The 27,818-nt window shown below is 43.5% G+C and overlaps 1 protein-coding gene across 4 annotated transcripts in view; it reads right to left on the bottom strand.

The window, feature by feature from the left end:
• Positions 1-5,540: 5,540 nt before the first annotated feature.
• NPR3 (natriuretic peptide receptor 3) overlaps positions 5,541-27,818 on the bottom strand; it is an 80,913-nt gene continuing 58,635 nt past the window's right edge. For 3 of the 4 annotated variants that reach the window (XM_086361317.1, XM_086361315.1, XM_086361318.1), the window contains exons 4-8: positions 24,274-24,409; positions 16,419-16,513; positions 14,532-14,667; positions 12,427-12,514; positions 5,541-11,421 (exon numbers count right to left, since the gene is read on the bottom strand). In XM_086361317.1, coding sequence (XP_086217443.1) covers positions 11,310-11,421; positions 12,427-12,514; positions 14,532-14,667; positions 16,419-16,513; positions 24,274-24,409 — 567 coding nt within the window. In that variant the 3' untranslated portion in view covers positions 5,541-11,309. The remainder of the gene's footprint in view (positions 11,422-12,426; positions 12,515-14,531; positions 14,668-16,418; positions 16,514-24,273; positions 24,410-27,818) is intronic. The other variant, XM_086361316.1, reaches the window with a different exon arrangement.

Below are 27,818 nucleotides of genomic sequence, written 5' to 3'. Positions count from 1 at the left end.
GATGCATGGGGTCACAAGAGTCGGACATGACTGAGCAACTGATCTGATCTGAAGCCTTTTTAAACTTAGCTGCTCTAAGTTCAGCATTGGAGACTGGTTTGGAGAAACAGCTATGAAACCTTTGAAGAAAAGAGCTTTAGTCTGAGAGGTTTGTTCTGCCAACAGTTTTGGTTTGAAGATAACTTGTTAATCCCAACGAGTCAGAATGTGAGGGATCACTCAAAGGAAGGCAAGATGAACTATCAGTAACCCGCACTGGGACACAGGTTTTGTGTGGCCCTTAAAAGAATCAGCCAGTGAAGATTTACTCAACAGATATCTTTAAGCTCCTGGGATGCACAAAGGAGATGAGCGGAGGCTGGCCCAGAAGACAAGATTTAGTCTCACACTGTGTGTGTGTGTGTGTGTATGTGTGTGCACGCACGTACGCACACATGCATGCGCTCACTCAGTCCTGTCTGACATTTTGTGACCCTATGGACTGTAGCCCACCAAGCGCCTCTGTCCATGGAATTCTCCAGGCAAGAATACTGGAGTGGGTTGCCATTCCCTTCTCCAGGGGTCTTCCTGACCCAGGGATCAAACCTGAGCCTCTTGTATTGCAGGCAGATTCTTTACCATCTGAGCCACCAGGCAAGGTCCATGCCAAAAGACCCCATGGTCTCAGTAAGGCCAGGCTTCACCCCCAGGAACCCAAGAACCTGAGATGTTAAATAAGGCTGCCTCATAAAGATAGTAGCAGCTTTGATTTATTGAGCTTCTGGTCATATCAGGTGCCACATGAACCCAATGAAGTGATTATTATTCTCCTGATTGTACAAAGGAGGAAACTGAGGCTTGGGAAGGCCTCACAGCTAGTGAGGTTTGCTAGGCCCCAAAGTTAGTAATAGAAAAGCAGGATTTTAAGCTCTAGAGTCCTCCTTGTGGGAGACCATTTAAGAATATCCCAGTTTTAAAAATTTTCACAAAGCAGAAACATTATGTATTGAATATTAACATTGCAAAACCACATGGAATCTTTTGGGGTAATAATTCCCCTGGGACAGGAAATCTTTTATTTCAGAGTCACCTAGTACTTGACAAAGATGGTAAAGGAAGAGAAACAAATCCAAGTGTCAGAGAATTCTTTGAAGACCAGCAACTTGGAAGTTATGATGCTGAAAAGATAAGTAAGGTGGCAGTAGAAGGGATGCTCCACCTGGTTGCCTGATTAGCTGTACAAGCGGAGTTTGCAAGCCCAAAGAAAACTGGGTGTAAGAAAATCAAGAGCGCAGGGATCCGGCAAACTGGAGAGCATTTGTCCCATCTCAAAACACTCAAATTTCTTTTTTTTTTTCTCTGTCTAAACATTGACTGGCCAAACACATCTGTAGACCACCCATTCATAGCCCCTGAGACAATAAATGTCACAGAATAGTGTGGAGCTCAGCCTAGCAAGGGTGGATGAGGGAGCTTACTGAGGACCTGGGATGTAAACCGTAGGTGAAGGATGCATGGACCCAGTTAGAAAGCAAAGCGTTTTCCAAGTGGGAGGAACAGTGGGAATAAAACACTGCTGGCAGGAAAGAGCAAGGAATGTTTAGTAGATGACAAGTAAATCAATTTGAGCAAGTCAATTTCAGCACCATTCGACTGAACAAGAGGTAGTGAATAATAAGGCAATAGAGAGAGACTGAAGGGGGAGGGCTGGGCCACCAGGCACAGAATATGCAATCGACCTCTGAGGATGGGAGTTATTATAGGTTATCAAAGAGGACAGGAGTGTTATCACAGCAGTATTTTAGGGAGACTGACAGGGCAATGGTGAGAAAAATGAGTTAAAAGAGGAGAGCTTAGAAATCAGAAGAGTTAGGAGGCTTCTCCCTGCTCATGTGGGGTGAGGTTATAAAGGCCTTGTTTCATGGCAGTAGAAACAGAGAAGAAGAGAGAGGGAATTTGATTGAACAGGAAAGGTAATGAAGAGGGCATGAGGTCTACTGATGGAGACTTAATGTGATCACCAGCCACAAGCAGACTGCTGATCCTATCACAAGCCTCGATAGGATCACCAGTCTGCCTTCAAACCCCAGCCTTGCTGTGTAGTAGCTGGGAGACCTTTGGCAAGTTACTCAGTCTCCCTGTGCCTCAGTTTACCCACCTCTAAAATAACGAGGGGGCTTCTCTGGTGGCTCAGACAGTAAAGAATCTGCTTGTAATGCAGGAGACCCAGGTTCGATCCCTGGGTCAGAAAGATCCCTTGGAGAAGGGAATGACTACCCACTCCAGTATTCTTGCCTAGAGAATCTCATGGACAGAGGAAATTGGCAGGCTACAGTCCATAGTGTTACAAAGTCAGACACAACTGAGCAACTAACACACAAAGTGAGGGGATGACCACAGTCCTGCTTCGTGGGGGTGACATATGGATAACCATGTCTGGTGAAATAAACAATCCCAGTGCAGGTGCTCGGTGCAGGCTTGGCTTGTAGAGTGCTCTCCATAAACAGCCACTGGAATTGGAGGGGGACGGGCACGCAGTTGTTGCTCATGCTTCATTTTCCTTCTGAATAAAATGCGAAGAACCGCTATCAAGGTTACATAACTAAGACACCAGGTGGCAAGTTCTATTTAGATAGTCTCTGGCCAGATTTTTGTCTGAAAGCATCAAATACCTTTGACGGCACTGAAGCTGGCCCCCCCAGGGGAGTATAGCTCTCACACACAGCTGGTGCTTCTCAAGCTTTTAATGGAGCCTATCCACCCCTCCTCCGCCCCACCCCCCCTAGAGGGTGCCCTGCACTGGCTCCTGAGAGAAGGGATGTGGAGGAGGTGACGGAGCCTGGAATGCAGCCTCCCAGACCGGCCTGGCTGACTCCCCGCACTTGGCAGCCTTTGGGGAGACCGCCCTGTCTTCATCTGGTCTCTGGGGCCCTAGGCCTGGGGTGAGAAGCCCCACAGGCGCCAGGAATTCTGGGCCTTTGCTGCGGTCACTTTCCACCAGGCTTCATGATGCCTGGTCTCTCTTTGGCTAACTGAAGTGGTAGTGGAATCAGAACCCCCTTTCGTCTACACTGGCAAATCCCCCCATCCACTGACACACTTATGAGGTGCTGCTGTTGCATTTGGGACAAGATCCCAGCCTTCGCAGGGAGACCAGGGCAGAGGGCAGCCCCTGGTGGGAAAGATGTCCTTCAGGACACCTGAGGGTCCTTTTTCTTGGTGGGATGGGGAGCGGGGGCTGCTCTGACTGATCCCAAAAGCTAGTGTCATGGTCCAGGAGGCTGAGTCCAGGGAGGGGGTCCTCAGGGCCCTCTCAGTGGGGGGTGGGAAGCAGGACATGTGTGGCAGGTGTGATGCACTGGTCCAACTGAGGAGAAAACAGGCTTAAATGTGACTGCTCTGGCCCTGTGAGAGTTTTGCAGGCCGTGAGGCTGGAACTGTCCCCTCTAGGCCTTGTCTGGACCCTCTGTCCGGGGGGACAGTGTACAGAAAAGGGACCTCTTTCTCTTCACAGTCTCTGATTTCATCCTCTAAGAGGGCAGGACTAGATATTGTCAAACCAAATTGTCTGGAAAAGCCTCAAAAATGGCCAGCTGAGGGTTTTCCCTTCTTATCCAAAGAAGCGGGAGAGTGTAGGGATTGTTCTGTTGATGGCTTCACCGCATGCTTAGGTTTGAAGTCCTCACAGCAGCCCCATGAGCTCAGCACCGTTGTTACGCAGGTGATGTGAGCCACAAGGGTCAGAACCCAAATATAAACCCCAGGAGGCCGGCTCCATGAGTCCTCATCTATGAAGTGCAAACGACGTGGCTTCAGGAGCTTTAACAGTCAGGGGTGCATAAAGTCTGCAAAAGGAATTCTTTTTCTTGGTTCTCCTTTGGTGATGAGATGGTTTATTAAGCTGCCATTCTTGTAAAGACGCACAATAGCAGCTGCTATTTAAATCAACCTCAGAAGCCCAAGATTTGGGGTTAAGATAAGGCCCTAAATCAATGGTATGCAGAACTCCCAAGGCTTCTTCCAGAGACACAGCCTCCCCCCACCCCTGCCATTAGCCAGTCATGAGGCATCTTTGGCCTATTGTGGAGTGTTGGGTGTTCATGAAAAAATTCAAAATGAGCGGGTTGGAGAGTGGAAAGATTCAGGAAAGCCATGGTCCCCAAAGTGATGGAGGAAAGTAGTGGGAATACACTGTGTTATGGACTGAATGTGTGTGTCCTCCTCAAATTTCATATGTTGTAGTCCCAACCCCTAGTGTGGCTGTATTTGGAGACAGAGCCTCCAAAGAAGTAATTAACATTAAATGAGGTCATAAAGATGGGGCCCCATCATAGGAATAGTGTCCTCATTGGAAGAAACACCAAAAAGCCTCCCTCCTCCCCATTCTCTTCCTCCCTCCCTCCCTTTCTCTCTCTCTCCACACACACACACACACACACACACACACACACACGAGAGGCCATGTAAGGACACAAGAAGAAGGAAGCCATCTATAAAGCAGGAGGACAGCCCTTACCAGGAACCAAACGGGCCAGAACAATGAGACATACGTTTCTGTCGTGTAAGCCCCAGTGCATAGTATTCTGTTACAGCAGCCTGAATGGACTGAGACAACCTGTGTTTCCTGGAGGTTTCCTGGCCTCACCCTTCATTCCCGCAACACCCACCCACATCCCAGCCTCCCATTCCCACACCCCCACCTGCTGCAGAATCTTCTCAAACTCTGGTACCCAGTGTGAGCGACATCGATGGCACTGCCAGGGGACCTCACTGGCAGTGGCGGCAGCAGCAGAAGCAGGACCTGGGGCATACTGATCCAGCCCTAGAATCACTGTGTATTTCTTGGGCTTAATGTAAATCATGACTAACCTCCCAGAGAGTGAAGCAACTTTTTACAAACCAGAGGTGCCTGCAGATGCTTGAGGCTGTTGACTTGTCCAGGACACTAGAGCCTGAGAAGCATTTTAGAGGGACAGAACTGACTTAGGACCTTGTCAAAGTGGGCAAGGGACACAATAATACGAGTCAACGGGGCCAACACATAGCTATGCGTTGTTCTCAAGCTGCAAAGACTTAAAATATCATTCACAAAGATTTCTTCCCTTACCTGACAATTCAGGGTTTACTCCTCATTCTAATAATATATCCTCTTATTTCTGCAAATTTCCCTTTTCTGGAAAGAAATTCTTGAGTTCTTTCATGGGTATCCCTGAGAGAGCCCAATTCATCACATCTGCTGAACATTCTTGTACTTAAACTGTGGCTTTCCTGGTAAATCAGACAGTAAACAATCCACATGCAATGTAGGGGACCAGGGTTCGATCCCTGGGTCAGGAAGATGCCCTGGAGGAGGGCATGGCAACCCACTCCAGTATTCTGGCCTGGAGAATCCCATGGACAGAGAAGTCTGGCAGGCTACAGTCCACAGGGTCGCAAAGAGTCGGACACGACTGAGCAACTAACACTTCCACTTTCTCTAAACTGGTCCTAGGAGAACAGGAAGTCCTCAGAGAATATGAATATTTGCAGTGTATATTGGTTAAATTATAAACAGGAAAAGGTTTCAGTGGGATGTATTTTTTAATGAGAACACATTGTTATCCTGTGAGCATGTGGCATCCTTGCTTAACAGAAACATTTATAAGAACACATACACGTTTATATCCAAACACCAAATGGAGATATCTTCAATGACCAATTTGCACCAGAAAGAAAATATATTATACAAAACAGGGGTTATATCCACAGTCATTAATTTTCATTTTCTACACAAAACAACAATAAATTAAATCACATTATATGCAGATAGTTCTACTTACATTAGAATAATAAACTGTATGTAGCTGTCAGCTTTTTACTTTCGTTTTTCTACCAGACTCATGGTAAGTGTATAATGTTCGGTAGTCCAATATGTAAATTACTGATGATAATATGGCCCGGAAGACAAGGGCTGCAGAAGTAATTGCCCACATGTCTGTTCTGTGTCCCTTGGATTCGATTATTCACCATGCACAGGGAACAATGCTCAGATTCCCAGGATCCAGCGGAAAGATCTGCACACTCACAGCATCTCCAGGGCGGTAAGGGCACCTCACTGCTGTTTTGTAAGGCACACCACACTACACACTTTAAGATCTTGACATTGAATAATAAATAGGACATCGTGTCTCAAAATCCAAATGTGCCTGTTTCTCAACCTTCTCTGCCTTGGTATTATGTGCTATGACAGCTTTGTTCTCCCAGCAAATAAAAACCACTTCAGTAGCCTATGTTGTGACTTACGCTGGTGAATGGGCCCTTTATTCCTTGCACATAGAAATTTAGGTCTTTAAACATGTGACTCAAAGCAATGCAGCACTTTTTGCTAACTCTTAATTCTGCTTGTTCAAATATGTCCCCTGGGAATCACCGCCTAGTACATCAAAGAGCTATTATAACATATGGATTTTTACTTCTGAGCCTTGGCTCCCATTGAAACCTTTTTACTGTGTTTGAAGTAGCTTAAAATATGAACATTAACAGCATCAGCTGGTTTAAAATTGCTTCGGTATGAATGAACATTAGTGGTTAATGAGAAATCTGAACAAACTCCAATCCGGCACCTCTTGAAAGTCATTTTAATCCTAGGGTCTAGCTATGGGGGCACACCTGCAAAAGACATTTGCGAGAGCTCCACGCTGAAAACTGAAGCCAGTTTTATTGGAATACATGCACATCAGAGGCTTGAACTGCCCCAGGAGCACGTGGTCAAGTTAGGTAAGGGTTCTGATCAAAAGTCAGCCACATTCTTACAGCCGGCACATTGTCTTCTTTCTGCCCTTTGAAAAAGTATGGAGGTCCTACTCACAGGCTGCTACCTGCATGGCATGAAGCTGCTATCTTTGGAGCCATGATGGACAGTGGATGGCGGAGGGGAGAGGGGTGGTAAATATGGCGGCAGCTGGCAACACTGGCCTCTCCCATTTCTTTTGGAAGAGCTTGATCCTGACTCTTCTTGTGGGAGAGGAGCTGAATTACAAGTGGTTCTACAGGTGAACCTATAGGTGATTTGGAATTATAGGTGGTTCTAAAGATGCACTGAAAAAGAAACAAGTTCCTCTGAACAGCACCATCTTGCCCTGTGCTTTCACACTGCTCCCAAAACATATTCCATGTTATTAGTTTCCTATTTTTTCACTAAGGAGGAAATTCAGCTCACCTTCAGCTTTTTCATGAAGCACTGAACCACAGGGCATAACTAAACAAAACCCATGAAAGGGACTTGATTTTCGTTGGTGTTTGGCCTTATGACTGCATCCACTCAGGATCTGAATGCTTTGTGTCCCAAAAAGTATAGGTAGGTATTCCTTTCTGTTTACAGACACTCCCTGAATACCAGTGGCATAATATTCTATTTGGTCTCCCAAAGAGCTTTCACAAAAAGACACTTCATGCTCACTCACAAGAAGGTGGTAAGGCCACTGGACCTACTCTGAATTCCGGTCTCTATCTGTTTAAGGTCTATACAATGGCCTTAATTGCATGGTCAAGGACAAATATCACATTCCCAAAATCAGCAGCAACCAGAAGGGAAGTGGCCAGTTATGGGCACAAAAGGCACAGGAGCTTTGAATTAATGAGTGATCCCAGGATCCTGTGAGTAGGGAGACGTGACTAACATTCCAAAATAAGTCTTTGAATTTAAGGAAGAGGAGAAGAGAAGGCATCAATTTTCCATATGTTTCTCTCCTCCCTGAAGAGTCAAGAACCATTTTAAAGCCTGCAGAACTATGTCTGTGGTTCAGGAAAGGAAAAGCTGATGGTTCTTCTGAGAAATGAGTGTTTACATGGATTTCCTCGGGGAACCTGTGGGGGCAGATATACACTCTATACAGGAAGTTCTTCCTGGATAGAAGTGATCATTTAGAGAAAGCTTTTATTTCTGAGTCCAGCAAAGAAAAAAATCTAAAATAATGATGATGACCATAAAAACCTAGACTTATTTCCAATACCAAGAGTCAATACACTAAAAGTATATACTCATTTTGACCTGTATCGGTGACAACTTATGTTAGACCTGATGAAAAAATACTGATAAAGTATTCCCTTTTGGAATATGAACACCCTGGATTTCAGGGTAATAATTTATAAAATGATCCAACAACTACAGTCTTGTTTATCTTACTATATGATATGTGGCTACTGGCAAAGTGACTAGTTGTCAAAGATGTTAGTGAGTAGTTGTGAGTGCCTAGATGTGAGTGACTAGTTGTCAAAGATGTTAGCAGTTAGAAAATTAAATCCTGAGTTGTAAATCTCCAGAAGTCTTAAACCAGGGTAACCTTGAGCCAAACACCTACAGCTTTAGCAAAGGTTTTCCAACTTTTCATGACAATTTCAAGGAAGAAAGGGTAGACAACAGATGTGTAAATAAGCAATCAACCTCAAGAACTGTAGAACTGCTTTAAGATTGGAAGAGAATGGCATCCACATATCATCTCATGATTGGCTCTACCATTTTTAAAAGACTAAATTATCCTTTAAAACTTTTAAGATTTTATGTGGGAATCATAATATTAAGTTTACTACTATTCTTCTACCTGAAATAGAAATAAAAGAGATCTGCTTTAAAAATACTAGAGTTGTTATATTCAAATATCTTTTGATATTGATCTCTAACGTAATTCCACAGTAACAAGAGAACATATTCTGCATGATTTCAATATCTCTAGACCATCAAATTTTTGCACCTGGTCTTATGTCCCTGGCTGTGTTCCAATGTCTCCTAGTATATAGTCTATGGGAACTTGAATAGAATTTGTATCCTACTGTTGTGTGAAAATTGTATAAATCTTAATTATGTAAAATTGGTTCATAGTGCTTTTCAGGTCTACTATATCCACCTACTTCTCTGTATATTCATTCTATTAATTTTTGAGAATTTGATATTGAAACTCCAACTAAGAATCTTAATTTATCTACATAAAAAATAATTATAATATATACTGGAACTACATGTAACTTTGTTCTATATTTTCCAAGTCACCTATAAATGTGTTATCATGCTTTCATAATTTAAAAAATTTTTTTTAAAAATTAGAGTTAATCACCCCTATAAAAATTCTAGAAAGGTTAGAAATGTTTCCACCCAAAGACTGCAACCAGGTAGAGAGTTTTTTCCCTGTAATAAGTACACAGGCTCAAATTTAAATGTTTTTTTACAAACACAAGATAATAGAAAATGAGTACTTCTAAAATACATGGAAAATACCACTGAAAAATAAAAATAGAGAGAAATAAACTCTCAATTCACAAAAATAAGACAGATGCAACCCTTCCATTCTGTTTTCATGTCGAGCAGTCCTGAGATGCTACACACTTTGCTTTCCTGGATTTCACTTCCCAAGCTGTCTTCCTATGTTAGAATTTCTGGAGCTGGCCTCTCTTGCCTTCTTTTTCCCTCCTGTTTTGATTCCAGCACTCTTTCCACTGCACTCAGCATGGAGAGCTACAACATAGCTCTTTCAGTTGATCAGAGTTCATCCTTTTATCGTGCTCTCCAGCTTCACGCATTCCATTTTTAAACAGTATAGGGGAAATGTGCCTTACATGGAAATAATCCATTCACTCTGACTGGCTGAAATAGAAGAGACAGATGCCCCCAGGGAAGCAAGCTCAGGCCAACTTCCAGGATGCGCAGCTCGCACATGCCCCACCTCCACCTCCATTACCAGTGTAAACCACAGCTTTCATCACTACCTAGGAATGGCTCCAATTTCTACCCCCCTGTTTTCTTAAGCTGTCCTATTTTCCTCTTGTAGATGGTCTTTTATAGACATTAAGATAATCTTTAACACTATTTTCCAGATGCTCCAAACATTATTGAGGAAGCACCTTCATGATATCATTATAAGATAGTACACCGATCTGGCAACTTCCCATTCTTCCCCCACTGTCTGTTTTCTCCACAAATTATACATGAAAGTGGCAACCTAAGCTTAAACCTACCTACACACAGAGTACTTGGTGCAAAGTTGAGATTCGGCAAATAATTATTCAACCTTGACCAATTCCTGATATCCGTACCCAACCCCTGTTACACAAGTTATTAGTGGATGACTGCAAAGTTCTGCGGTGTTTACTAAAAGGGAACATAGTAGCTGTTTAGATTCCCTCTTTTAACCAAAATCATAATCGTCAATTTTGGTAAAATGTCATTTATTAAATTATCATTTCTATGCGTACTGCCAAGTTCTAACTCTCTATAAAGTTCTTCTTGAGAAAAAAAGGTTGCCTCCCTTTATAAAACCTGACTTAATTCTAATAAATTTCACCCTTGATCCTGATACTCATCAGTTGGCCAGAACTGGAAGGAGACTATCTCTAAAATAGCTTGCATTTAAAACAAGTAAACTGATGCATTCCTGTAGAGTCTACAATCCGAACACATTTCTAGATCTCTGTGGTTAAAGCAGCAATTCGTATTGGGCTATGGCCACAGGGAAGAGGGAAACAGGGAGAAAAAAAGAGAGGACCTTTCATCATTATTGGTTTGCTGTACACATTGCCCATGTTTGTAAAATATAAGTGAAATTTAATCTTCAAAATGAAAAAATAGACACATTTTCTAATAGGAAAATATAAGATTAAAATACTTAAAATGTTAGTGTGAAATAGGGTTTTTTATATTTTAAAAAGTGAAATCGTTTAGATTTGCTTTTTCTGCATAAATCCTCTTATCTCATTCATAATTACAACTTTCCAGAGTAGCTCTTACAAGACACTGAAAGAGGTGGGGGAAATTCTTTTTCAAACATAAAGTCAGGATGTGAATGCATATATCAGACAGAACAGTCCTTGACCTCAGATCCCTCCACCAGCTCTAGAGAGAGGAATGCTGCATTTTCAACCTTGAGGTTTTCCACTACATTTTCTTCTTCTTGGGGTTAAATCCTTTTCAATAATATCCTACATGTAAAAATGATTTTATTCTAGCTATAAAACATCTCACTTAAGTAAAACACATTTTATAGCCTTGTGTAAAATGCCCCCAAACGCCACCAAGATATGGAGACCTCAGACTTTCAGAACATAAATCTAATCATATGCCCTTGAAACAGAATCAACATTTAGCAGTGATGTTATATTCTTGTGTTTGTTTGTCATGAGATGAGAGGCCAGAGGGCATATGGTGATTAATAATAGTTCCTGAGCTTCTAAAGAAATTTTATAACAAAATGACTAACTGCTTAAAAGAATGAGTTTTTCAAGAGCGCCCCTTCTATTCCATTGATGTCTTTCATCCCATCTATCTCCTTAAAGAATCTCAAGCCAAAAGAACAGACTTCCTTTTAAGCCACCGAAAAGTGGGATCTGATGGAATCTTCCCGTAACTCCCGATGTTTTCCAACGTTGCTTTCTTCTTGCTGGTTTCGCCTCTCAATGGTTATTCTGTATTTCTTCCTGGGTAGAGGGAAAGTGAATGTAGTAATAAAACCTTACTTGGCTACAAAATACTATGGTTTCTCTTACAAAGAATGCCCTCGAGGGACGTCTGGGTTTGGGTTGATAAATGAGAAGTGACAGACTCTGAAGCCCTGGTCAGAGATTAAAGTGGGATGCCCCAAGGCGCACTGCCCTTATTCAAGGAGGAAAATTGGCCTGCTTCCCCAACACCATAGAACAAGCCTTCCCGTTCTTCCCTGAGTGCCTCACGGGTTAAGTCCTGTCTGTTCTGCCACATTTCTCCCCCCAGCTCCCAGGATATGCCCTAGATAAAGATCAGATGAAGTATACAGGAATGCAATTGTTCCCACAAAGAGTCATACACACCCAGAGTTACATTACCATGCAGAAATGAAAAAATCATGGTCCAATGACTTAATAAGCCTCAAACTCAACCCCCAAAGATTACAAAGGAATGGACAGCCCTCAAGAGGTGAAACTATCAGTATCTTGAACACACATAAATATTACAAGTTTATAAGACTCAGGGCTTAACCACAGGGGGCACGAAGCATATGGGCTCTCAAAGACTGAGCACAGACCTCCTGAGAGTGTGGACTGCTCAGAGTCACTTCCTTCTCTACAGAAAGTGAACTCACCACCTATTTCTGAATTGGAGGAAGCCTGAGACTGGGCAAGTTGATTTCCCCTTTGTCTAGATTCTGTCTCCACTTATGCATGTGGTGGGTGGGAGGAATTCAGGTCAGAATATTTGTGAGCAAAAGATTGCAATGGTTTTGTGGCCCACAGTGGGCTACAGTAGAAACCCTGATCCATTGCCTCGTATGCTAACCCCCTGACCACCAAACCAGAGTCACACCAACGGAAGGTTTAGCTGTTTCCACTACCTTGCTTTCTGGGTGAGCACAAGATATGGACAAGTCACAAGGAGGATCGTGCAAAGGCAAATGACAAAGGCAATTAAGGAGAGTAAATTTTTAAACTTTATAAAGCAGTCCTAACCTGAAGAAGTAGAAGGCCATTAGCAAACCAGCTCCTAGTAAGGCCCCCACAACAATTCCTGTCACCGCTGATTCTTCTAGGCCACCTGCTTGAAAAAGAAACATAGATAATCTGAGTTCATTTTGAAAAACAGCTAGAAATGCCTCACTCTGACTTTTCATTCACTGAAAATTTTCATTCATTAGAAGATATTTCGCGGTTTACCATTTGAGGCAAATTTTCCAATTTTCCTTTCTTTTTAAGAAACTTTTTCTAGGCAATTCTGTTCATTGTTGTTGTGGTGGCGGTGGTCATATTGGTGGTGGTGGTGGTGGTGGTGGTAGTTGCAGTGGTGTAGTCGTGGTCATGGTGGTTGGTGGTGGTCGTGGTCGTGCTGGTGGTGACAGTGATGGCATGGTGGTGGTGGTGGTCATGGTTATGGTCATGGTGATGGTAGCAGTGGTGGTCACGGTCATGGTGATGGTAGCGGTGGTGGTCATGTGGTGGTGGTACTCGTGGTCGTGGTGGTGGTCGTCGTGGTCATGGTGGTGGTGGTGGTGATGGCAGTGGTAGTGGTGGTCGTGGTGGTGGTGCTGGTGATTTCGTGTGGGTTTTTTTTTGTTGTTGTTCACCAAGTGCAAAGCTTAAAAACACTTAAGAAAATACTAGATGAACAAACTGTTACAAAAACAGTGAGCACAATGGGAACAGAGCAGGTTCAAGAAGGATTTGAGGACAACTGGAAACTGAAGTTTTCAGATCTATGCACATTCTTTTGAGTTTCCAGTCAGAGAGGACAACCACCTGCACCATGGGACTGAGCCGGCTCCCCTCATTTTCACAGATGGATGATGACACTTCCAAGTGCTGGGAGATTTGGTGAAAAATCTATTGGGTTAATGTTCTGTTTTTAGATGTTCTCTCACCAGAGCCAGAGTTTCACGTCAAAATGTCTTATAAAGCTTTGTGAAAATGTAACAATTTGAAACAATCAAGTTCTGTAGTGTCCCAGATATTACGTAAAAATGATAAATAGCTAGCTTGTGTAGAAGGAGTTTAGGACACAGTCTTTAACACATTCTTGTATTTAATCCTCAAAGCATTCCTGAGAGTTGGGTACATTTCTTTCATTTTACTTCTGAGAAAACTGAGGCTTAAAGAAATGAAGAAATGATCCTGAGGTCACAGTAAGTGACCACGATGGGATTTCAAATCCGGGCCCAGTAACTCCAGAGACTGTGTTCTTAACACATTTATGCCTTTCCACTTATTGCATATACACAGATGCATCACAGTTTGAAGACTGTTCCCAAAACATAAGGAGCACACATGAGTGAGTGAATGAGTGAGTGAGTGAGTGAGTGAAAGTTGCTCAGTCGTGTCCAACTCTTTGTGACCTCATGGACTGTAGTCTGCCAGGCTCTTCTGTCCATGGGGATTCAACAGGCAAGAATACTGGAGTGGATTACCATGCCCCTTCAAGGGATCTTCCTGACCCAGGGATTGAACCCAGGTCTCCCTCATCGCAGGCAGATTCTTTACTGTCTGAGCCACCAGATATTAAAGTGAACCACTTCCCTGAAAGATCGATACTCACTTAATTCTCCCACTTTGCTTATCAAAGGGTCTTTCTAAAGCAATGATGTCAACCACTTTCTCGTTTGTAAGCTTCTTATAAGAACCTCCACTTGCTTCCACATTTATGACAAGGCTACATATTTTACATTTACTTGCTAATTGTAAATTTTTAGGTGTCTAAGGAACATTGTTTGGTTCTGGGTGGGTAAGAGAATAAATAAACTTTGAAACAATAGATGAATAGTGAGTGACATTTGGTATTTGATATTTTAATTTTCCCTAAAAGTATAAAACCTCAAATAATAACAGACTATGGTAAGAGATGTAAAGATAGGAAGACACCTTCTACCATCTTGGAAAAGGATAGAAGGGAAAAAGGACCTAGAAGCCTGTAATGAAGGTGGATGCCAGTTTGTGAACTGTTGCCGTGGATTTTACCACATCAGAGACAGAAATCTGTTTTTTCAGAACAGGAGCTCCTGAATGACCCCTGTGTTATATGGGTACTGCAGACGATGAAACAGAGCGAATTAAGTCTCTAAACTTACATGCTTTGCAAGGAGAGCTGTTCGTGTGCTCCACCATTCTGGTTTCATCTATTCTCAGTTTTAAAGGTCCCCAAGGATATTTGACATTCGGCCGCATTTCAAAACGACCTTCTTTTCCAAAGTAATCACCAATAACCTATATAAAAGAAAAAAAATGCACAAACTGAAAGGTCGAAGTTCTCTGCAAAGGAGGCCCAGAGTAGGCCCCCAGACCCTCCAGGCTGACTACAATAGTGAGTTTCTGAAATCTTTGTAAATCAAAGTACCAACAGTGCTTGTAAAGTGAGCATAATTTAGAAAGCACAGGCTTCCCATGGTGGGGAAGGTGGTTATGCAGAAAGCAGTAACCTCGGAAGGTATGGCTTTCCCCTTGCTCCTGGGAGAGAGTGGTGCCCCTCCTGCCTGCAGGTCAGCCATCTGTCAGGCCCCAGTTTGTTCCAAGAAGAGGGAGTTCACGACCCATCTTATTCCCGGGTCAGTGAAGCCTGACACAGAATTCAAGCATCAAAGAGCCTCTTTAGGAACCTTCCACTGCACCTTCCTCTGGTTCGAAGGCTCTTCTCCATCTTGACTTTGAGGGTTACCTTCTCCTCTCTGTTGAACACATCCTATTTGCACCCCACATCCAAGCTGAACTCTTTTCAGTTAGTTCCTGTGGCCTCTGAAAAATCAGTATTCTTTTATGGCTCAGTTCAAGTGTTACCCTCAGCTTCTGGTTTAAACAACTGTTTCATCAGCTACCGATCCCTGATCTAGCACTACCTTCGCACCCAGGTTCTCAGAATCCACCTCCCTACTGTCTGGACAGCAGCACCCTGCTCCCGGGGGACGGTGACACCCCCTGCCTTCTCTCTCCTGAAAGAGGCCCCACAGGCTCTCATGTTGGAATGAAAAGAATTCTAGATAATCACCAAACTCCAACAGTCACTGGCATGTACTGAGCATGTACCAAGTACTTTACACACATTCACACCTGAGTCCTTACCGTGACCCTCTCTATTACTAGCCGCCTTCTATAGAGGAGAGACTGGAATATACATGAGACTCAGATCATCGAGGGTAAAAAAAATCTTACAGCGAAGGTAGCCAGTACAGATCCTGGTGGCCTGGCCCCTCCCATAGAGGCCAGGTCCATGTGGACAAAGAGAAGAACAGCAAGTCCTTCATGCCAGGTCACAGGAAGTGTGACAGCAGTCATCAACCCTGGGTGAGAGCCATCAGAGAATTAAAGAAGGAACTGCATCATCTGACTTCAAACACGGTGGATTCACATCCTCTTTTTATATTTATCATGCAAAATTTATATAATACTTCTTCAGATTCCATTTCATCTGGTGCTCATGACCACCATGTGAGGTCAGCAAGGGAGATATGACAATCTCCTTGTTACAGCCGAGGAAGCTGAGGCAGAGAGCTCATACCCCAGTAAGTGTCAGAGACTCATCTCTATGTCCAGGGCACCCTTTTCTTTCTAGTGATGCTATCCTGAAACTCCATCATCTTTTGACATACTAATGCATGGTCCAGTTTGTAACTACTCCCTGCCAAAAAAAAATTTTTTTTCAAATTTTAAGGGAGGAAATAAATACACAAATTCACTTTAAGTCTCTCATTCAATGACACTGTCCTGCATCTTAGGGCTGAGGTGTGATTCTCGGCCACCTGAAAGGTAGGATGTCTCCACTTAGGATAAACAAGGAACCACTTCCTAAAGCCGTCCCTGATACCCTCAGCCAGAAGGAAATCCCCTCACTTGGAAACTCCCAGTGTTCAGCTCATTTTTATTTGGAAGCTGCTTTGGGGGCAGCTGTTTGGATACCAGGACAAATACATTCCTTGGAATCTCAACAAGCAGAGGAGGCTGGGGTGGAGGTCCCATCTGCTTACCTCCTGGGTACCCGCTTCTGTGTCAGTCATGGCGATCACTGAGAAATCCCCATACCGGTCTCCGTTGGCATCTATGGAGACCTGCCCAGCAATACCTAGGAGATGAGATGCAAGGAGCTCCAGTTGGTTATTTAAAATACCTCTGTCCGCCAACAAAAACAAGAAAATGAATTGACAGGATTTTTTAAACAAACTCATGCCACAGGGAATCTCATCAGACTCGGAGCATTTTTGTTGGCATTTAGAAAGACATTGTAATTTCATCTGTGTCTGCATTCCTAAATTCTTAACATTTCTCCATTTAAAAATGAAAAGAAAAAGAAACAAATGACCTTTTTTGGGGAATATGTTAAAGAAAAAAAAAAAAAAAAGGCTAAGGCTAATCCTGAAAGCAGTATGCTTATCCCAGAGTTTTGTTTTGTTTTTTTTTTAATGCAGAGTAAGAAGCAGAGGTGTAGCACGTTCCGAGACTTGTCATGGGTTCATGTTATCACTGGACAAACATTACAAAGGAAAACCTGTTCCAGGGCCAGGATTCAGTGAATGTGCTTCCGTGTGGGCTCCTTGAATGCACAGGAGAGCAGAGGGCCTGCTTCACAGGTCACGGGAGCCGAGAACCAAAGAAGAGCTAGTTTATCCCACTTGTGTTCATGCATCCATCCTTTGAGGGGCTTTATCTTTGTTTTCCAGTTAAATTGAGATGTAATCGGCGTATCTCACTGTGTAAGTTTCAAGAGTCCAGCATAAAGGTTTGACAAAAATATTGTGAAATGAGTTTAGTTAACACTCATCATCTCCTATAGATACAATAAATCATTCATTGTTTATCCAGCAATTACTAGGGGCTGGATTCAATACTGCAGCAGAGGCAAAGATGAACCGGACACAATGTCTGCTCAAGAGACTGGACTAGGAATTTATCTTGTTGGCGCAGGAATCTGACCACCTGCATCTGAATCCCAGCTTTCACATTTCCTAGCTCTGTGACCTTGGGCAAGGATTTAGTTAGACCTCTGAGCCCCAGTCTCCAGAACTGGAAAAAAAAGCAGGATAGTACCTTTCTGCCAAGAGGCTGCTGAAAAGATTAAGGGAGCTAACACAGGTAAAGTACTTGTGGGTTTCAGAGAAGTCAGTTGTTTTCTTCTTTTGTTATTACTATCGCTATGCCTGGAATCTGGGAGAGGACCTAGGATGGTGTCCACACCATTCAGGAGACGGGCTGGAACATCTAGCTGGAGACTCGCAGAGGACCCAGTAGAAGAGCAGACCTTTAGTAGACATGTTGGTGAAGCCTCTGATTTGGACAAGCAGCCAGCAGGGTGTGGGAGTGCTCTAGGCAGAAAGGCAGCCTTGCAAGTATTTACAAAGGCACAAATGCTGAAAGGAATCAAGGGGACAGAGGGGTTTGGGGGGAGGTGGCTCATGTGTATGGAAGGGAACAGTGAGCTGTAAACCTCGAGCAGGGAGGCCAGAGCGTGGAGGGCCCGGACTGCCACACAAAGGGTTAGGCTTGCTTAGGCTAGCAATGGTGGCTTACAGAAGCTAATCAATAAAAGCGAACATGTATATATCATCAGCTGATATTCACTATGTCTATATTGTCATTTTCCTTAACTAAGTAAGAGAATATATGTGTCAGCCACATCCTAAGTATTTGTTTTCTTTCATTTTAAACTGTGGCAGAGTTCAGTAGAGTTCTTAATTGGGGTCTCTATTGATTTGGTTCTCACCGGAAATAAAATGAATGTCTGGGAAAAGGAGTCCCAAGGGAAAGTTCCATCCTCTAGTGTGGTTTGGAGAGAGCAAGTATTTGGGTTTGCTCTCCTCTGGGTTGTGGTTTGAAGGCCCTCTGATTTTTCCAGACTTTGGTCTACTTTGCCGGAAACAGAATGGAGCTACTATTCATCCTAATTTGGTTTTTTTTTTTTTTTGTCTTCTTAATAGAGACTGCTTACAGAGGATACACGTATCTCAAGCTGGCTTATTCTTGACAATCTATACAACTTTTAAGTAATGAATGCCACTGAAAAATAGATACAGATGTATCTCCAAAGATACTGGCTGTCCAAAACCATATGCTGTTCTGTTTGGAGGTATTTATGATGGTGTGTTCTGCTAAGTGTTTTGCAGAGTATTTTATAAGACAAGGTGGCCCTAGTAATCCAAGACCTCATTACGCTTTAAGCTATTACAGTTCTGCCAAGAAATGGGGTGTGAACCCTCAGGGTGGCCAATTAGCAAGTGAGACTTCACCTGAGAGTATTCTACATAAGGTGAGAGCGTCAGGCTGACAGCAGAATTTTCCTGTACATAAGTAATTAGACTTCCTACCCTCCTTTCTATTGGCCTGCAGTGGAGCTCAGGGTTTGAGCCACAGTCCTATTTACCCTGTCACCCTGACCTCTCCCACAGTGAGGAAATTCAGCTTCTTCCCAGGCCATTATTGAAAGTCTTGAGAGTTGGTCATAAGTTTCACGGTAATAAAATCCAAATTTGTCAAATAACATCCAGAGTATTTTTCCCTTGACAACTTAGTGGTCACTTACAGTGACTATTAAAATTTTAATTGTTTTTAATTTTAGAACAGTTAGGGATTTTTTATAGTTCTTTGGGGGTTTACCCTCAGGTTGATCATTGTTTAGCAAATAGAACGAGCTCCCCAAACAATTCAAGGTCAACACTTAGCTTGGCTTCAGTTATCTTTACATTGGACAGATGAGATTCTAAGTTTGGACTGAACTATACAGCTGATTATTCTGGGACTCATTTAGTATTGTCTGTGTAGACCAGCTCTAGAAAGGAAGCCTCAGATTGGCCCACAGGAAAATTTAGTCCATGCCCTTTATGCAAAACTGAGTTCCAGCCATCATGGGCACCTGCCCTTCCCTTAACAACCTCCCTTGGAAGACCAAGAGCAAATGACCACACCATGCAGAGAGGAACAGCTAGGAACGGGATGTGGCCTACCAAGGTTGTATCCACACATGCCAGCTCTCAGGGCATGGGACACAACTTCTGGGAAATTTGATTCTGTCCTAATATGACCCTTGACTGATCCCATTTGACTTCAGCTCCTCAACTAAAGCTGTCAGAGGTCAAGCAAGACAACCCTGAAGGGTTATTTGATTTGTTCACATCCCACAATCTGTTCAAAGTTAAAGCAGATGCCACTCTGGGTTAGAGTAAGATGTGGCATCTACTAAAACTAGCAAGGAGAAATGAAATCCACCAACTGTCACCATAGCTGCTGCCCAGATAATTCTCGCTGGAACCTGACCCCTCTATACCATCTTACCCTTTCTAATGACCAAGAACAAGGTGAGGCAGTAGAGTAGAGGAGAGTCCTAAGTGAGAAACACAGTATGTGCCCCGAATCTAATCTTGGTAAGGCAGACAGGCACAGCCCCAGTACATTCAAGGGCTCAAATTGTTGGCATGATGCAGAACTGAAAGGGCCTTTGTCAGTCATCAGCTGATCCAACCCGTCCTGGTACAGGTGACCAAGGAGAAAATGAAAGGACTGAGGTGACAGTCAGTGGCTAGGATGCTGGTTTTCTGACCTGGTTAGTGACCTGTATGTCAGTGGTCCTCAGATGATATCCATCGGCATTGCTGTTGTTCAGTTGCTAAGTCGTGTCCTACTCTTTGTGACCCCATGAACTGCAGCACACCAGGCTTCCCTGGTGTGTCCTTCACTATCTCCCTGAGTTTGCTCAAACTCATGTCCATTGAGTCAGTGATGCTATCCAACCATCTTATTCTCTGTCACCCTCCTCTCCTCTTGCCATCAGTCTTTCCCAGCATCGGGATCTTTTCCAATGAGTTGGCTCTTCACATCAGGTGGCCAAAGTATTGGAGCTTCAGCATCAGTCCTTCCAATGAATATTCAGTGTTGATTTCCTTTAGGATTGACTGGTTTGATCTCCGTGCTGTCCAAGGGACTCTCAGGAGTCTTCTCCAGCACCACAATTTGAAAGCATCAATTATTCAGTACTCAGCCTTCTTTGTGATCCAACTCTTAGATTTGTACACACCCTACAGTTTATTTTCCACCCAGATCCCAGAGGGCTCCCTTTTAAAGACTCAAGATAGATCCTGTTTCCCTTGACACCCTCTGGTGGCTTCCATCTCATTCAAGGTCCTCAATGTAGCTTCCAGGCCCACAGAGTCTGGTCCTACTTCACACTGTCTTTGGCTCACTTCACACTGCAACTCCAATACTGCTTTAGCCACACAGGCCCACAGGCTCTTCCCAGGGCATTCGCCACTGTTCCCCAGCTACACTCAGGGTCTCTGTGTTTGCTACTACCTCTAGACTATTCTCTCCTAAATAGCTGTGTCATGTATCTCAGTTCCCTGAGGTCTGTACCCAACTGCCACTTATCAGAGAGAACTTCGCTGAACTCTATTTAAATTAGTAGCCCTACTATATCCCTCCCATAACTTTCTATCTCCCTTAACTTGATTCACTTTCCAGCCCCTGAAGTGGTGTATTTATTCCACAGAAGCTCAGCTTACTGCAAGGAACATCTTTAATTTACTGCTGAGTTATCAGCTCCTTAACCCAGTGCTTACTTCTTGGAAGAAAAGTTATGACCAACCTAGACATCATATTCAAAAGCAGAGACATTACTTGGCCAACAAAGGTCCATCTAGTCAAGGCTATGGTTTCTCCAGTGGTCATGTATGGATGTGAGAGTTGGACTGTGAAGAAAGCTGAGTGCCGAAGAATTGATGCTTTTGAACTGTGGTGTTGGAGAAGACTCTTGAGAGTCCCTTGGACTGCAAGGAGATCCAACCAGTCCATTCTAAAGGAGATCAGCCCTGGGATTTCTTTGGAAGGAATGATGCTAAAGCTGAAACTCCAGTACTTTGACCACCTCATGCCAAGAGTTGACTCATTGGAAAAGAGTCTGATGCTGGGAGGGATTGGGGGCAGGAGGAGAAGGGGACAACAGAGGATGAGATGGCTGGATGGCATCACTGACTCGATGGATGTGAGTCTGAGTGAACTCCGGGAGTTGGTGATGGACAGGGAGGCCTGGCATGCTGCAGTTCATAGGGTCTCAAAGAGTCGGACACAACTGAGCGACTGAACTGAACTGAACTAACCCAGTGCCTGGCACATAGGAAGTGCTCAAGAATACCTGATGAATGAATGAATGAGTGAGTGAATATGAAGTTGATGTCCCCAGGGCTCCAGCAACTGGGTGTTCTAATATTGAGTCTCATCCTCATTTTTGACTGATGGCAGGTCGGGAAGCAACAGTTAGAATTGGACATGAAACAACAGACTGGTTCCAAATAGGAAGAGGGGTACTTCAAGGCTGTATATTGTCACCCTGCTTATTTAACTTATATGCAGAGTACATCGTGAGAAACACTGGGCTGGATGAAGCACAAGCTAGAATCAAGATTGCCGGGAGAAATATGCCTCACATATGCAGATGACACCACCCTTATGGCAGAAAGTTAAGAAGAACTAAAGAGCCTCTTGATAAAAGTGAAAGAGGTGAGTGAAAAAGTTGACTTAAAGCTCAACATTCAGAAAATGAAGATCATGGCATCTGGTCCCATCACTTCATAGAAAATAGATGGGAAAACAGTGGAAATAGTGGCTGACTTTATTTTGGGGGGCTCCCAAATCACTGCAGATGGTGATTGCAAGCCATGAAATTAAAAGACGCTTCCTCCTTGGAAGGAAAGTTATGACCAACCTAGACAGCACATTAAAAAGCAGAAACATTACTTTGTCAACAAAGGTCCTTCTAGTCAAGGCTATGGTTTCTCCAGTAGTCATGTATGGATGTGAGAGTTGGACTATAAAGAAAGCTGAGCACCGAGGAATTGATGCTTTTGAACTGTGGTGTTGGAGAAGACTCTTGAGAGTCCCTTGGACTGCAAGGAGATCCAACCAGTCCATCCTAAAGGAAATCAGTCCTTTGTGTTCATTGGAAGGACTGATGTTGAAGCTGAAACTCCAATATTTTGGCCACCTGATGCAAAGAGCTGACTCATTTGAAAAGACCCTGATGCTGGGGAAGATTGAAGGCAGGAGGAGAAGGGGACGACAGAGGATGAGATGGTTGGATGGCATCACTGACTCAATGGATGTGAGTTTGGGTAAACTCTGGGAGTTGGTGATGGACAGGGAGGCCTGGCATGCTGCGGTTCATAGGGTCGCAAAGAGTCGGACACGACTGAGCGACTGAACTGAACTGAACTGATGTGAGAGGAAACTAGTATTTTATACACCATTAGCAAGAATATGGACTAGTAGACCTTTCTGTAAGCTATGTGGCAATATCTAATGTACTTTGCCTTTTTATACAGTTCATGGGATTCTCACAGCAAGTATACTTTAGTGGTTTGCCATTCCCTCCTCCAGGAGAAGGGGACAACAGAGGCTGAGATGGTTGGATGGCATCACCAATTCAATGGACATAAACTTGGGCAAACTCTGGGTGATGGTGAGGGACAGGGAACCCTGGCATGCTACAGTCCCTGGGGTCACAAAGAGTTGGACACAACTTAGTGACAGAACAACAACGCACTTTAAAAGGCACCAATATAATTTTGGACCCAGATAGGCCATGACTAAGACTGTTCCCTGTTGGGTGTACTCACAGAAATTCATCAAGATGTGTAACCTCATGATAGCATTTTGCATAATAGCAAAACCTAGACAACTGAAGTATCCATCAATAGAAGACTGGGTAAAGAAATCCTTGTACAGCCAAACAATGGAAAAATGTGGAACCATCATTTTAAAATGTGCTGAATTTATGAGCGCTCATATGGAAAATTCTTCTGCTTGACATACAAGTGAAAAAGCTAAGATGAGGAATGGCATTCCTAGTATGACCCTTTTGTGTAAATTTTTTAGATAAGATATACAAATGCATATGTGCTGGCAGGAGGCACAGAATATTTTTAGGCTGACTCATAGGAAATTTTTAATAGCCATTACATTGGGGAGAGGGGACTAGGGTGGAAAGGAAAACTTTCACTTTTCATTTTGTACATTTTTGTAGTGTTTAACTTTCCAGCCAAGAATAGTCTCACTCTTGTACAATTTTTAAATGTCAATAAAATTGCTTGAGTGAGGAGATGACATGCCATTTCTTTTGTTGTTCTTATAATTCCTCTGTTCCTAAGAAAGCAACAACCAGTATTCACCATTTCAAAAATTGAAAGGAGAGAGCTCAACTGGACCTGCTCATCATCTCAAACCTCCAGATGTTTGGAACAGAGGAAAGTGTACCTGGGATAATTCCTTCTAAAACTGATCACAGAACTCTTCACAAACTGATTGCTGTGAATGAGGCTTATGACACGTTTAAAGAAGCCTAGGGAAAAAAATAAAATAAAGAAGCCTAGGGGCTTCCCAGGTGACACTAGTGGTAAAGAGGTAAAGAATGCACCCACCAACGCAGGAGACACAAGAGACTGGGGTTCGATCCCTGGGTCAGGAAGATCTCCTGGAGAAGGGCATGGCAACCCACTTCAGTAGTCTTGCCTGGAAAATCCCATGGACAGTGGAGCCAGATGGGCTACAGTCCAGGGGTTGCAAAGAGTCAGACATGACTGAAGTGACTTAGCAAAGAATTGTTGCCGTCAGGAAACAAGGTGCTTCCTATTTCAGTGGGACTCCTTCAAAGCACTTTCATAAGCTTTATCTCATTTAATTTTCACAAGCCTGTGAAGTAGGTCGATCATGACTTATTATCCTTCTATAGCTGGGAAAACTAAGATACTAGCAAGGTCCCATAGTTGTAAGAGAGAAAAACAGAACCAGGAAGAAAGCAACTTGATTGGCAGCAGAATGCTGTGAGCTTGTAGACTGAATCCTCACCTTCAAATGTTCGGTTCCAAGTCTGCTGGATAATTTTCCCTCCATCCTTCTTACTGTAACCAGCTCTGAGTACTTCACGTAAAGCCAAGACGTAGAGGAGGATGGCATCGTGGAATCCTTCAACAAACATGTTCACCTGGAAAGGAAAGCCCAGGTGGGTGAGCCCAGACACCACATGACTCACATTCAGGAATAATGTGAGAGAATCCAAATGGTTAACAGGTTAGGCTCGAAGCGCATGGCAATGGCAGAAATGTGCAGAAGAGCAACTAACAAAGAAAAGGCTACAATTTTCCTGGCACTGGCTCATGTCAGGAAAACTCTTTCCCCATTTGAGTATTTGGAGAAAAGACAAGATATTACCGAAGTTAAGGAAAATGTACCTGTGGGCCACGTTAAGTATTCCAGGTTCAATCAGCCTTTGCCCACAGATACCTCTGAACACATGCCCTCTACTCCCACGTCTGCTCTTTACCTGAAGCCATCTCCCCATTGAGGTCTTCTCCACCCTCACCAACCCTTCTGCTTTCCATGCTCTGAATATGGAGCAGAACTGAAGGGACAGTAGGGATCCATTCATTCATATTCAAATACTATCACGTGCCTAGTTGAGGAGCACAGATGCCTAAGTGTGCAAAGAGGAGTGGGTGTGGCTCTCCCCTCTCTGTCCTCTCTTCTATCAGCATCAGCATCTCAGTTTCTCTCTCCCATTTGTGTTCTGAGTAGTTCCAGTGCATCTGAGTCCTCCCTACTTCCGGTCCCTGCCAAGCTCCAAGGACAAGAGCAGAAACAGGCCGTTGGTTTATCTCGGTTGAGTCCTGGCTCAAGTAAGATAGCCTTTGCACTCAGTAACGTACAACTTCGTGTGAAATTGGAGAAGTCACTTAATCTTTCTGAGCCTGTTTCCTTCTATAAGCACCGTTTGGCAAGTTCTGATACCACATTTAAACCCATTAATGTTCACTGAAGATGAAATAAGCAAATACAATCTTGAAACACTTAAGAGTTACAGATTCTGTAGAAGAGTACCCCCAAATTCCAGCCTTCTTATTTCAGAAGAGTGTGTCAAGAACACAGTTCCATGCAGCAGGGTGAATTGGGTATCCCACAGACAACCACAGGGAAGCCCTGTGAGGGACATTCCTGCCCCATCCCTAGGAAAAAAACCCAGAGGAGGAGAGCCACCTGGTTCAAATACACGAACATTCACAGAAGACATAGCTCAATGTCCAGTTCTTCTCAGCCTCATCCCACTCTGAATGACTAAGTCCTATATGCATCACAGAAGCAAATATTTCAGAACTGCCAAAGCCGAGTGCTGCTGCTGACAGGCAGGCTAGAATAATGCTTACACAGCCTGGGTTCACACCCAGCTCTGCCACTTCCTGGCTATTTCTGCACCACTCTGGGTCTCAGTTTTCCCCATCCAGAAAATGAGGAAGATAGCCATAGCTATCTCAAGGGGTTGTTGTCATTTTAAATGAATTAGCAGATATAAAATCTGCAAACGTCAGCTCTCACTGTTACCTTTTGTTCTTATCGTTTGGAGACAGAGAATTATAAACCTAAGGATCTTGCTAAGGCTTCTAATTCCTAATAGCAGTGTTCAGAAAATAAGTGATCTACTTACTGTTACAGCATATCTTACTGACCCACTTTCATGGAAACTAAGACTCCCTGTTCATGCTTTCATATCCCAAACAGGGATCTTCCACGATGCCTCATCCTTAATTCCACCCAAGTATGATGAGTGCAGCTGGTCAGTTTTACTGACCCCCTGGGAGAGGCAGAGGTCAGACTAGTAGAGTTTACAGGAGAGCCATCACTTAGCCGCTACACCCAAAGTTTAATCCAAGCCTTGACAGGTTGCCTGATCTCTTTAATCTTCAATTTCCTTATCGATTAAATGAGAGTTTAGTATCAATTTATCTCCTAGAGCTCTTCTGGGGATTAATGAACAAGTGTGTGTAAAACATCTACAACAGTTCTTGGGACTGTGAAAGAAAATGGCAGACACTGGCTTTATTGCTTAGCCATCTAGCTGAAGTCTCAGGGTCATTATTTTTTTAGGCAAAGCAGAATGGTGTAGAAATAACACCTACTAGTCAAAGATAATTTTCTGCTGATTTGGCTAGACTAATTCAATTTTCCAAAGGAATGAAATTTTCACTTAGCCCATGAAGTCATCATGGCTTGAGAAAGTATGTATGCTAATGAGTTCATGAGTGGACTTGAGCTGTGTGATTTAATCCTCAAGCTACAATAAAAAATATTTTTTCAAAAGATCTATCTTCTCTTTGATAATTATATAAAAATCACCCTGCTATAGCAGGAAGAATCACAGATGGTGGGATATGGTGAATATAAGGTGCTTTTAAAAAGCTCTGATCTAATCGACTCCTTACTTTGAGGACCTAAAGAGCATCACTCTCTCTCAACCTTCTAGAATTCTGGAAGCTTTCCATCTATATTCCTTGTTCTGGGAGCCTAAGACAGCCTCCACACAGACTATAAAGTTTCAGCTGCTAGACATCACCTGTCCACTTCTCTCTCTCCATCTTCTCAAAATCCTAATCCAGAGGCCACCATGCTGCCACTGGCCACCCAAAGCACCAGAATGGGAAGAACAATGATTTGACTGAAAAACGTGAACTTGGATTACCTCCGTCCTAACAGGTTTAAGGGCTTCCGTGGTGGCTCAGACAGTAAAGAATCTGCCTGCCATGTGAGAGACCTGGGTTCGATCCCTGTGTTGGGAAGATCCCCTGGAGAAGGGAGTGGCAACCCACTCCAGTATTCTTGCCTGGAGAACTCCATGGACAGAGGAGCCTGGCGAGCTACAGTCCATGGGGTCACAAAGAGTCGGATACAACTGAGCAACTAATATACACAAACACACACACGCATACACACACACAGGTTTAATGGTAGAAGAGAATAGACAGGCTCTGAACACATGTCTGAAAACTCACTTTATCTCGATTTGCAAATGAATCACAAAATTTACTTTCTTTCCTCGCCAAGTAGCTGAGTGTCTCCCTCTCCTGCCAAAATTAGCAGGAGAGCTGCTGGCCCCCAGTGAGGTTCGCTCACACCCCCACCCACTGCGGGGGAGGGTTCTTCACACCTACCTCATAGGACCTCAAGCCAGAAGCAAAGCCCCAGAGACCGTCTTTTCTTAAGGAGAAACATTCTCACATCCACACGTGTTTTTTAATGGGAGGAAAGCCCGTTAGCACATTATAGACACTGCAAATTGGAAGTGCAAATTTTTGTAAAAAGCGAGGGAGAAAAATAAATCCAGAGTATTAAGTTGCCTTTGGAACTCTTTCCACTGGCCTTCCAGGCTGAAAGGCTTTGTAAGTTTATCTGATCTACCCCCTGCCTCTGGACAGAACACCCAAACCTCAAAATCCTGACTGACAAAGCATGGTGTCATTACCAACAGAAGAAAATAGGATTCCCTCTTCTGACTGACCTGCTCTTGTATTAAGCCTCATTTCTAGCCAGGGCTTCCCTGGTTACTCAGACAGTAAAGAATCAGC

The sequence above is a fragment of the Bos grunniens genome, chromosome 20 (assembly GCF_055505025.1).
Source record: "Bos grunniens cultivar Pamir isolate PY7600 chromosome 20, Bosgru_T2T1.0, whole genome shotgun sequence".
NCBI lineage: Eukaryota > Metazoa > Chordata > Mammalia > Artiodactyla > Bovidae > Bos > Bos grunniens.
Note: the sequence above shows the minus strand (reverse complement) of the source record. Positions and strands in the feature narration are given on the sequence as shown.